Below are 12,552 nucleotides of genomic sequence, written 5' to 3' on the forward strand. Positions count from 1 at the left end.
TGAAATAACTAAATACTTGATCTTTTTCCATTATTGGCAAACTGTTTGTTGGATGGCATATTGACATTGCTCAAGATGACCTTCCAGGGTTTAGTATTGTAAACTACTGGACCTTCTCCAGTTCAATTCGACATTTATTAAGCACTTACTGTTTGCAAGGCAGTGTAGCAGAATAGAAAGTTGACTTCAGAGTTGAGAAGACCTGAGTTTAAGTCCTGCCTCTGACATGAACCATTGATGTGAACCTGGGAAAGTCGTTAAATCTCTTAGTGTCCCAAGCAAATTTTAATACTCTTAATTATAAGGCAGGACCTGTCAGGCATCAGTGGAGAGCTTTTGCTCCCTGGGAGCTCCTTGAACTAATGCTATCACAGATTTGGATCCTCCCCACCAAAAAACCACAAGGTACTGTCCTTGGAAGATTTATAGAATTAGTAGAACAGACCTTCCTTCTTTGATTGTTGGGGTACATCTCCCCAGACATCCTGTGGGACTCCTTGAAAGCAGTGACTATTTTTTGCCTTTTTGTAGTCCCAGCACTTAGCACAGTGCCTGGCAATTTCTAGGCACTTAAATGTTCACTGACCAACTGCCTGACCACTGCCATGATTGGGATGTCAATACTCTAGGCATTGGTGTAATGGCTTCCTGGGATCTAGAGCTGGAAGGGTCCTTAAAGATCATTTGGTGCCCCCCAGGTCCCCTTCCCTATTCATCTGGCTTGCATTCCCAGTTATTGGTAGATCCCTCCTCTCCCCATTATATGGGAGGAAATTGAGACCCAAAGACAAGACTCCCCTGAGAACCCACAGAGGAAAGAGCAAAGCTAGAACTGAAACTCGAGTCCTTTGATTCAATTGCCAGTGCTTGTCCCATGGCAGAATTTACTGCCTCTACCTCATATCCAACCCTTTAGTCAGTCAACAAGCCTTTACTAAATATCCGCTTTGTGTCAGACACTGTGTTAAGCCTTAGATGAACAAAAAGAGGCCTCCCCTGAAAAAGCAGTCCTTAAAGGAGTTCCTGTTCTAATGGGGAAGATGATATGTTAACAACCATATGCAAAGGGAAGCTAGGCAGTTCAGTGGATTGAGAGCCAGGCTTAGAGATGGGAAGTCCTGTATTAAAATTTGACCTCAGACACTTCCTAGCTGTGTGACCCTGGGCAAGTCACCTAATACCCATTGCCTAGCCCTGACAGCTCTTCTGCCTTAGAACCAATTCTAAGATGGAAGGTAAGAGGAGAGAGAGAGATAGAAACAGAGAGAGAGAAGGGGGAAGGGGGAGGGAGAGAGGAGAGAAAAACAGAGAACAGAGAGACAGAGTGACAGAGAGACAGAGAGAAGAAGGAGGAGGGAAGGAGAGACAGAGACAGAAACAGACAGAGAGAAGAGGGGAGGGGAGAAGGAGGGAAAGGAGAGAGAGAGACAGAGAGACAGAGTGACACACACACAGAGACAGAGATACACAAACAAAGAGACAGACAGAGAGAGAGAGAGAGAGAGAGAGAGAGAGAGAGAGAGAGAGAGAGAGAGAGAGAAAAGAGAAAGCACATTTTATTTTTTGCTCCTTAACCATGTTTCTGGCTTGAGGATGGTACTATGCAAGATCAACATCATTCCCTCTTCCCATCCCATCAAATTAGGCACCAACTGAGGCATGGAGTCACCAAAGTAATAATGTCCTCAGGGCCCCTACAGTGCTCTTAGTCATCTCTTGGTCATCTAAGGTGGTTCTGAAAACTTTTTAGACTTTTTAAAAATCCTTACCTTTTGTCTTAGAATGGAAACTAAGTTTGGTTCCAAGGCAGAAGAGAGATAAGGACTAGGCACTGGGAGTTAAGTAAGTTGCCCAGGGTCACACAGGGAGGAAGGGTCTGAGGTCAAATTTGAACCCAGGACCTCCTGACACCAGATGTGGAGCTCTATATTTGTGAAGGAAGAATTTCTTGGACAGATCAATTCAATTTAATTCAGCAAGTACTTATTTTGTATCAGGAACTGTACTGGGGTCTAGGAATAAAAAATACAAAAACTATAAAGAATAAGATTATCTGTGGCTCAGTGGATTGAGAGACAGGCCGAGAGATGGGAGGTCCTAGGTTCAAATCTGGCCTCAGATACTTCCTGGGCAGGTCACTTAACCCCCATTGCCTAGCCCTTAGCATTCTTCTGCCTTGGAGCCAATACACAGCATTGATTTTAAGACAAAAGGTAAGGATAGGGGGTGGGGGGGAGAAGATTTTAAAGTCACATCATTTTGCCTGGGGGGGGAGGGGAATGTGCCGTAAAGCAATGCACACCCCTGACAAGAAGCCTAGAGTCTGTCCATTTCACCCTGGTTGGCAGATACTATCTTGCTGACAACCTCTCTTGTCCACATGTCTCAATTAGTTATCTGGGGAAAATAAGAGCAGTGGTTTCCTGCTCCTCTGGTATGTCAAGGCCATTAAGGTGGGTTACCACAAGTCCTGTGTCCACTTCCTCCAGTCCTCTGAGAAAAAGGACCAATCACTAGCGAGCATTAAGTATCGTCCCAATGATGGTGACACCAGATTCTCAATCAGACCTGAGCGGAGGGAGCCTGGTACTGCTGAAAGCCTGGGGGCAGAGTCCCCAGCATAAATCTTTATCTCCCCAAAGGAGCTTGGGAAGGATTCCTGTCAGAGCTAGAGCTAGGGAAGGGCTCCGGGAAACTGATCCTAACCAACTTGTCCCTCTAGGTGAGAGGGCTACCCCAGCTGTCCAGAGCACTGTCACTGAAGTCCCCAGCAACTGTGCACCACCCAAAACTTCCAACAGAAGACACAGGCTAAGATCCAGGCTCTGTGGGACAGCAGGGGGGCACAATGCATAGTGTGCCAGGTTTGGAGTCAGGAGGCCCTGGGTTCAGTTCTAGGCTTAAACACTTGCTAGTTGTAGGAGCCTGGGCAAGTCACTTAATCCCAGCTGCCTCTTCCTTGCTCTTATGTCTTGGAGTTGTTCCTAGGACAGAAAGCCAGGGTTAAAAAAAAAAAAAAAGATCCAGGCTCTACCACTTGCTGGAGAAGACCATAGGCAAGTCATTTAACCATTCTGTTATTCATCAGCTAAGATAGCTAAACGGTGAAGAGTGGTAGAATCCGAGTCAGAAATTTCTGTGATTCTGGACAAGTCATTTAACTTCTCTTAAGGCTTAGTTTCCTCTCCTATATGATGGGAGGAGCAGAAGCAATTTATTCCACAGAGTTGCTGCTAAGGACAAATGAGCTAATAAATACAAAGCCTAGTACTCTGCAAATATTAGCTGCTATTATTCATAGATGAGATAACTAAGGCTCAGGGGAGATTTGCCTATGGGTACAGCACTAAGAAGCAAGAGAGACAGGGTTTGAACTCAGGTCTTACTCACTGCAAGCCCAGTGTCCATCTCCTATTTAAAGCTACCCTAAATAATGTTTATATGTGTATGTACATATACTAAAAGATTCCTTGTTATGAAAAACATTATTATTAATTGAGTCTCAGTTTCCTTATCTGTGAAATAGGGATAGTAACATTTACTCCCAACATCATGGAATTTTTCTGAGGAAAGAACCTTGTAGACTTTACAACACTCATGAAATTGTAGTAATTATTGTTTTCTCAGACACAGGCTAATAATCTGATCTCCTAGATGTGTGTTGTTGGCCACAAGGGTCTCTGGAAGGGAGAGGAGGTAGATTTTTGTGCAGAGATAGCCTAATTAAAAAGCATTTTTAAAAAGTACCTACTATGTACCAGGTGGGACAACTGAATGACACAGGTGATAGAGCTCTCAGCTTGGATTCAGGAAAAACTTAGTTCAGATCCTGCCTCAGACACTGTGTGACCCTGGACTAGTCAAAAACTGTTTGCCTCAGTTTCCTCATCCATCAAATTAACTGGAAAAGGAAATTACAAACTACTCTAGTATTTTTGCCAAGAAACCCCTCAAAAATGTGGTCACAAAGAGTCAGACATGACTGAAACAACTCACCAAGAACAACAATACTAATGACATGTCAGATACTGAGCTAGGATTAGGGAATATAAGGACAAAAAGTATTAAGAAAACAATTCTGATACTTTACCATTTTGCTGGGGGAAAGAGGATTGGGTTCTATTTTTTCCAACTTCCAATTTTCTCAGTCCTTTGCTGTTGTCTAACAAGCATCTTTCCTTCTTTCTTCCTTATCTGCTCACTTAACAATTTGCTTCAACTAAATAAAAAAACTGTACTTAATAAGCTGCTTCTCCCAAAGCCCTTGACTCACAAAATTTAGAGCTAGCAGGTGCCTTAGGAATTGTTTTGTCCTCTCTTCTCATTTTATAGAGGAGGAAATTGAGGTTCTGGGAGTCCATTGGTTTGTCTAAAGTAGTAGAGGAAATTCAAAGCAGCAAATGCAGAAACCACAAAATAGTAAGTGCAGAGTAGCGCAAAGTAGAATGTCTGGGAGAAACAAAGTAGTAAGCAGTATACTAGGCATATGTGTTACAAAGTATCTAGTGTGATGGAGACAAAGTGATGGGAGTAGAAGATACAAAGTAGCCAATTAAAGGGCATGAAATAACAGAGATAAAATTCAAACCCAGGTCTTCTGAATCCAAATCTACAGAATAATCTGATGAAAAGAGTGTTGAATTTGAACTCAGAAGGTCTGGCTTTGAATCCAGGATCTGCTACTTCCTATCTTTGTGACCATGGGCAAATCATTTCATCTCTAAATGCAAGTAATCTCGTTGGGGAGACAAACACAGTAGTGGTATTACTGGATCAAAGGGCATGCAGTCTTTTATTTTTTTAATTAAGTTAAATTAATTAAGACTATTTCCCCATGGTTACATGATTCATGTTCTTTTCCTCCCCTCCTCCCACCCCCTCCTGTAGCCAATGAGCAACTTCACTGGGTTTTTTACGTGTCATTGATCAATATCTATTTCCATATTATTGATATTTATACTAGCGTGATGATTTAGAGTCTATATCCCCAATCATATCCCCATCAACCCATGCGATCAAGTGATTATTTTTCTTCTATGTTTCTACTCCCACAGTTCTTTCTCTGGATATGGATAGTGTTCTTTCCCATAAGTCCCTCTGAATTATCCTAGATGACTGCATTGCTGCTAGTAGAGGAGTCCATTACATTTGATTGTGCCACACTGTATCAGTCTCTTTGTACAATGTTCTCCTGGTTCTGCTCCTTTCACTCTGCATCACTTCCTGGAGGTCGTTCCAGTTCACATGGAGTTCCTCCAATTCATTATTCCTTTGAGCACAATAGTATTCCATCACCAACATATGCCATAATTTGTTCAGCCATTCCCCAATTGAAGGGCATCCCCTCATTTTCCAAGTTTTTACTACCACAAAGAGTGCAGCTATAAAGATTTTTGTATACAAATTTTTCTCTATTATCTCTTTGGGGTACAAACCTAGGAGTGGTATGGCTGGATCAAAGGACAGACAGACTTTTAAAGCCCTTTGGGAATAGTTCCAAATTGCCCTCCAGAATGGTTGGATCAATTCACAACTCCACCAGCAATGCATTAGTGTCCCAACTTTGCCACATCCCCTCTAATAGTCTGCTAGGTATGAGGTGATACTTCAGAGTTGTTTTGATTTGCATTTCTCTAATCAGGAGCAATTTAGAACATTTTTCATGTGCTTATTGATACTTTTGATTTCCTTATCTGAAAACTGCCTATTCATTTCCCTTGACCATTTGTCAGCTGAGGAATGGCTTGATTTCTTGTAAATTTGACTTAGTTCCTCATAAATTAGACCTTTGTCAGAGAATTTTGTTATAAAAATTTTTCCCAGTTTGTTGCTTTCCTTCTAATTTTAGTCACATTGGTTTTGTTTGTATAAAACCTTTTAATTTTAGTATAATCAAAATTATTCATGTTACATCTTGTAATGTTCTCTACCTCCCTTTCCCATAGTAATCATATGATCTCAAGTGAGTATCCATCTTCTTGGAGCAATGCATTTGGTTCCCCAGAAAAATCAGACTGAGTCAGAGAGCAAGCTTTGCCAACTTGGAGCCAAAAATGTTTACATTTGCCTCAACCACCACTTAGATAAGAAAGATTCTCAAAAGGAAAAACAAACTGGCATTACAGTCATCAAAGAAGTGGCAGATAGAGCCCTGGGCCGGGAGTCAGGAAAATTTGAGTCTGAATTCTATCTCAGAGACCTATTAGCTATGTGACCCTGAGCAAGTCACTTGACCTCTCTATACCTCAGTTTTTCCGTTTGTAAAATGACAATAATAGTATCTATTCCCCTAGGTTATGGTGAGGGTCAAATGAGATAATAATTGTAAAGTGTTTCACAAATCTTAAAGTGCAACATAAACACATATAAGTATATATTTATAAATAAAATGTCAGCTATTTTGCTATTATATAATTATAAATATTATATGTATTTATATATTATATTAATATAAGTATCTTTATATATTTATACTATAAGAGTATATACATCATAATTATTAATTATATAATTCAATATAATTATGCATTATGTTATATTGTATTATATTATACTATGCTGTATTATTTTACTTTATATTACATTATATTGTAATGTATTATGTTATACCATACTTTATTATGTTATACTATACTATATTCTATTCTATACTATACTGTATTATACTGTCTTATACTGTATTATATTGCATTATATTAATTATATTGAATTATATGTATGATATTATATGGTATCATATTATATTATATCATTTCACATATACTCTATCCTATCCTATCCTATTATATTATAATATCTTAGCAGAGGTCATCTAAAATCAAGATTTTACAAATGAGGAAAATAAAGCTTACTCCAAGGCTCGTGGGATTTGAACCCAGTTCTTTGTCTTTAACTCTAATCCTCTTTTCACTTTGTCAGTTTGTCCCTCCAATCCCACCTCTAACTTCACTACCCTTTTATAAGCACTTCATAATTGCTTTTGCAAGCCAGTGTTATTCTGCTCACATTGCATGGCTACAAGTCACCGCTCAGCACAGTCTCTGAAGAATTGAAGCTTAGAATGTCACTGTTACAGAAGGAATTCTGAAAGAGGAGAGGTGTCGAGGGTATTTCAAAGATGTATGAAAAAGAAGGGTTGGTCACCTGAGGAATAACAGGGGGAGCGCTTCCATGGTTTGCTTTTGTTGTCGTTCTTTGCTTCTTTCTTTTTTTGGTATCTGAACTTGGAGTGGGCTCCAAAGTTAAGGGATTACCTATGGCCAGCTCATGGGTAGATGCGGAACAGGAATTAAACAAGATGAGTGAATATGAAAGGGTTGCAATTGGTGTTAGCGGCAGGACTGCACATTAAGAAGTTTGCAGTTTCATTGGAACCATTTTGTTTTTATTGTTTTCAGATCCTATCCCCAACATGAGCCATTGGATAAAAGCTGGTGTTGTGTGTGTGTGTGTGTATGTGTATGCGCACGCACACATGCACAGGCACACTCATGCACATTCACACACATATAGTCAAATTCAGCACTCTTTCCACTGTACCATTCTATAGATTTGGAGGGCAGAAGAGTCAGGACAAGTCAGAGGAGTTGAATCTTTTCTCTGAGATGGATTGATATATATATATATATATATATGGGTGGAGAAAGAGGGAGAGGGAGAGAGGCAGACAGACACAGAGACAGAGAAGCAGAGAGAAAGAGAGTGAGACAGAGAGACAGAGACAGAGAGGGAGGGGGGAGAGGAGACAGAGAGAGACCAAGAGGAAGGGAGAGAGAGAAAGAAGAAAGACAGACAGACAGACAGACAGAGACAGAGAGGGGAGGGGAGAGGGGAGAAAGAGAGAGACCAAGAGGAAGGGGAGAGAGAAAGAAGGAAAGAGAGAGAGACAGAGACAGAGACAGAGACAGAGACAGACAGAGGGGAGGGGAGAGGGGAGAAAGAGAGAGACCAAGAGGAAGGGAGAGAGAGAAAGAAGAAAGAGAGACGGAAAGACAGAGAAACAGAGACAGATAGGGGAGGGGAGAGGGGAGAAAGAGAGATACCAAGAGGATGGGGGAGAGAGAAAGAAAGAAAGAGAGAGACAGACAGAGAGTCTAATCAGACTAAATGATCACTGAAGTCCCTTCTCACTCTGACATCTTGGATCCTCATGGATTTCTCGAAAAATATTCTGTAACTTTTCAAACTTTGGAGCCCCCTGACCCTGCACAAGTTGAAGGGAGAAGGCACTGCCTTGTCCTGCTAGTCATTCATTCTACCCAATTCCCCTATCCATAGCAAAGGGATATGAATAAAATGAAGGAACAATGTCCCTAGCTCCAATTAAAAATCATTTACCTGGGCCTCTGTCTGTAGCAGAGTTTATTGGCAGGCTCAGTAGAGTCCCAGGCATCCAGGAACAAAAATGCAGTTAGCCCCGGGGTTCTCCCCCAACAGCCCGAAGCTAGGAGGATGCTCGGCAGAATGGAGAGAGGATGCACTCCTCAGGCTCCCCACAGTGGGGCCCAGGGCTGTTCCTCCAGGGCTGAGCCCTCAAGGGCGCTGTCCTGAACCAAGACGGGGCTTATCAGCATCACCTAATCCCAAGGAGACACTGATGCCTTGCTAGAACGGGTGAGAAAGCTAGAAAGAGAAACAAACCAGTCTCGGTTGAGGAGGGGAGGGGAGAGGAGGTCAGCTCAGAGAAGGGAGGGAGCTCGCTAATGATTTGTCCTTTGGAAGGCCTCAGGCCGCTGTTTTTTCCTGACTAGACCTTGGCTGTGATTGACACCAGGCCGTTGTGGCCTCCGCTCTGGCGCTTGACAGGTGATCATGAAGCTTCATGAAACCATAATGGACATGGATATGGCCGATTATAGCGTGCCCCTGGACTCTTCGTACACTATGTTAGAGTTTGAGAACCTGCGGGTGCTCCCCACAAGCTCAGGTGAGTGACAGTCTGAGTTCTCCTGGCCTTTGCCCTACAGAATCCCCTCTTGAGCGCAACGTGATACTTGACCCCATGAAGGTGTTTTTAAATTGGTCCGGCCGCTTATGCATTCTGGGAATCTTAGCTGATGGAAGTCTAGGTTGTTTTACTGGTTAAGTAGAAAGGGGGGGGGGGGGGGCTTCCTTCATTAAAAGGCATCCTAGCTTTTTAATGAGCACCGGACTTACAGTCAAAGGATATGAGTTCAAAATTCCAATTCTGCAATTTATTACACATTATTACACATTCCTGTGCCCCACTTGCCTCGTCTTTAACATGAGATAGACTGGGTTGGATCTCTCTATTCTCTCTCTAAAATCTGTGACTCTAAAGGAGCTCACAATCTCTCTAAGCCTCAATTTTCTCATCTGTAAAGTGGGGATAAAAATATTTAAAGTCTTTGATTCGCAGGGTTATGGGGAAAGCCCATTGAAGAGTTTAAAATGTCATAGAAACAGAAGGCTCTGTAATTGGGTTTCTTGAAAGCTTAATTCATACTAATGACTATTTTCTGAAAACTGGTTATGGAAGAGATAAAAAAATATTTGGTGACAGAGGAAAGAAAAGAGGTTGTCCGAGCAACTCATTTGATGTAAGTTAAAGTAGTTTTATTTGTGTATTTATTATTTTATAATATTTGTTGCCATTTTACTCGTAGGCTTTCTAGATGACACAACAATATTGTTACTTGCAAAGTTGGCTAACAGGAGACTGGAACCCAGTCCCAAGAAGGCTCTCAGAAAAGGCAAGCTGAGGGAGAAGCTGAAGCCTTGAGCAAATGATATTCTCATTTTGTGCCAGTCAGTTAGGATACTAGCACTTTCTTCTTTTTTTCTTTTTGCATTTTATGGAGAAAATGCGCCCCAGAAAATCCATTAAGGCTAGAGGTTGGTGTTGTTAGAAGACCTGGTTCTGGTTCCATTCTTGCCACCACAGCTGTATTTTGGGGCCTCAGTCTTCTCATCTCTACATTGGGATGAGGGGGGCTGGGAATCGAAAGAGCTATTCTCAAAGGGCTCAGACATTCTAGGATTCTTAGTTTATTTACTGCCCAAATCTAAAGCGCCCATGTTACCAAATGCCTATGGTTCTGCCTGCTGGGCCCCGCTGCTTCTGGGTTGCCCTGACATTTGGAGAGGAGGGGGCTTGTTTTTTGTTTTGACTGAGTGTGCACAGTAAAATTTAAATCCTCCAGACTGACAGAACCTTTCGACTACGACTGTTTCCTGGGCCTGAAATGGACAGAACCCCAATTCTAAAGGCAGATGTAATCTAGGTCAATGTTGACCTATTTGTCCTGCTGTTAATGAGTAACTTGGCTCTCTGGAAGCTGGCTGTTTTGAAATGTGTTTGTCTGTGAAAGTTGGGGGGATTGTTCAAAAAATTCCACCTAATCTGTGGTTGGTAAGAGAAGCCTCCCTCCAGAGAAGCTGTGGCTGTGTGGGGATCCAGGGGAGAGAACCCCCTTCCCAAGCTGATGCCCTGCACAGGGGGGCACACTAGAGCAGAGAAGGCTTAGGGGCTCACCGTTGGGAGGGGGAGTTACTGGACTCTGTTTATAACCCCAGAATGTTGTTATATAAGGGAGATAAGGCTTCATCTTGGGTTCAAGAGGTTCTGTTATGAGGCTTCATCACCTCTTAGCAAATACACTTTGGGGACCTGCTATGAGAGGTGTTGGACACCTCTGAAAAGGTTCCAAAGCTTTAGAGCTAGAAATGAGTACATGCTCACATGTATGTGTATTTTTGTGCCACATGTGTAGAAGTGAACATATATGTGCACATATGTCTCTAATTGTGTATATGTGTGTACATATACACATATACCACACTCAATTCTAGCTATGTGTATATATGAAAGGAATATAACACATAATCTAATAGATTGTAAGTTCCTTGACAGCAGGGGACATCTTTTGAATTCCTAGGACTTAGAACAATGCCTGAAACAATAGTAAGCATTATCCATGTGTATTATATTATCGATATATATTGTATATATTTTTGTTCAGCCATTTTTCACTTGTGTCCCTGACTCTTCATGACTCCATTTGGGGTTTTCTTGGCAAAGATGCTCGAGTGGTTTGCCATTTACTTTTTCAGCTCATTTGGCAGATGGGGAAACCAGGTAAACAGTGTGAAGTGACTCTCTCAGGGTCACACAGCTAGTAAGTAGCTGAGGCTTAATTTGAATTCACAAAGATGAGCCTTCCTGACCTATGGTGGTGAACTTATGATACACGTGCTAAAGAGGGCACACAGAACCCTTTCTGTGGGCACTAGCACTTTCACCTGCCAGAATTTATTACTAGAAAGGCAGAGGGTCTCAGGACCAGGTTGCTCCCTTCCCCATCTTCATGCACCTGAGGACATTCCTGCCTTCTGCCCAGCAGCCCAATGGGAATGCTTTCTCCCTTCTGTCTGGGGTAAAGCAGGGAAGGTGGCATTCAGCCTCAGGGGTGGAGGGTGGGGCATGATATGCATTCTTGGAGTGGGGCACAACACACAGTCTCTAAAAGGTTTGCCATCACTGCACTATACCATATATGTATATATAATTTAGTTTAGCCCCATAATTTTATATATGGAAAAACTGAGGTCTGGAACGAGGAGTTGACTTGTCCTAGGTCAAATAAGTAGTTTTTGGTTTGCTAGTATTGAAGGGTTTAGAATTGTGATTTCATTGGTTCAAGGAACTCCTTTCACAAATACAGTAGAGGTAACCTCATCCATCACTTACAGAAGAGAGTTGCCTGGGGCACTGACAATTCAATGATGTCTGGGATTTCACTATCAGTATATATTAGGGGCAGAACTCAATTGTAGGTATATCAGCAAATCATAGAAACTCAGATTTAGAAGGGCCCTTGAAGGCCATAGAGTCCAACCCATACTTGAATAGAAATTCCCTGTATAATATATATTTTTTGAGGTTGGTTCTCTCTGACTTACCTAGGCTAGAAGTACAATAGTCACTCATGGACCCAGACCCCACATTGATCAATATGGGAGTTGTGAGTGTTCTATTTTTGACCTGGACAGGTTCACCTCTACTGAAACAGACTGATGGTCCCCAGTCTCAGAGGATCACCATAGTAGTGTTAGACTTTCTGTGGCTACCCAATTGATGTTAATCCTACTATAACTTAAAACTCCTGCACTCAAACAATCTGCCTCCCCAGTACTCATAATTACAGGTATAATATTTTACAAGATATTGTAGCCCAGCTATAATATTCTCAACAAGTTAAGATGAGAATCTCATGATTTCCTTCAGCAGCCTTCTTTAAGACAGTTTGAATTTCTAAAAAGTTGTTTTTCACATCAAGCCTAAATTTGCCTCTCTTTACCTTCTACCCGCCACTCCTAGACTTGTCCTCTGGGGCCAAAGAGAATAAATTTAATCCATCCTTCACATAGTAGGCCTTCAAATACCTGAAGACAACTGGCATGTCCTCACTCAAGTCTCTCTCCTTTAAATATTCCCATTTCCTTCAACCCATCTTCAATGGAATATTCTCCAGTCCTCTACAATTCTTTTTTAAAACAACTTCTGTCTTAGTATTAATTAAAAAAAACTTA

At 41.7% G+C, this 12,552-nt stretch overlaps 1 protein-coding gene and 1 long non-coding RNA gene across 4 annotated transcripts in view; one reads left to right on the forward strand and one right to left on the reverse strand.

Annotated features, from left to right (window-relative positions):
* LOC103092427 (uncharacterized) overlaps positions 1-8,741 on the reverse strand; it is a 59,204-nt gene extending 50,463 nt beyond the window's left edge. The window contains exon 1 of the long non-coding RNA XR_001626170.2: positions 8,338-8,741. This is a non-coding gene — a long non-coding RNA (uncharacterized LOC103092427). The remainder of the gene's footprint in view (positions 1-8,337) is intronic.
* LOC100023660 (hepatocyte nuclear factor 4-beta-like) overlaps positions 8,316-12,552 on the forward strand; it is a 66,368-nt gene continuing 62,131 nt past the window's right edge. For 2 of the 3 annotated variants that reach the window (XM_056810375.1, XM_007477251.3), the window contains exons 1-2: positions 8,316-8,613; positions 8,751-8,926. In XM_056810375.1, the coding sequence (XP_056666353.1) occupies positions 8,812-8,926 (115 nt within the window). In that variant the 5' untranslated portion in view covers positions 8,316-8,613; positions 8,751-8,811. The remainder of the gene's footprint in view (positions 8,614-8,750; positions 8,927-12,552) is intronic. The other variant, XM_007477249.2, reaches the window with a different exon arrangement.

Source organism: Monodelphis domestica, chromosome 1 (genome assembly GCF_027887165.1).
Source record: "Monodelphis domestica isolate mMonDom1 chromosome 1, mMonDom1.pri, whole genome shotgun sequence".
NCBI lineage: Eukaryota > Metazoa > Chordata > Mammalia > Didelphimorphia > Didelphidae > Monodelphis > Monodelphis domestica.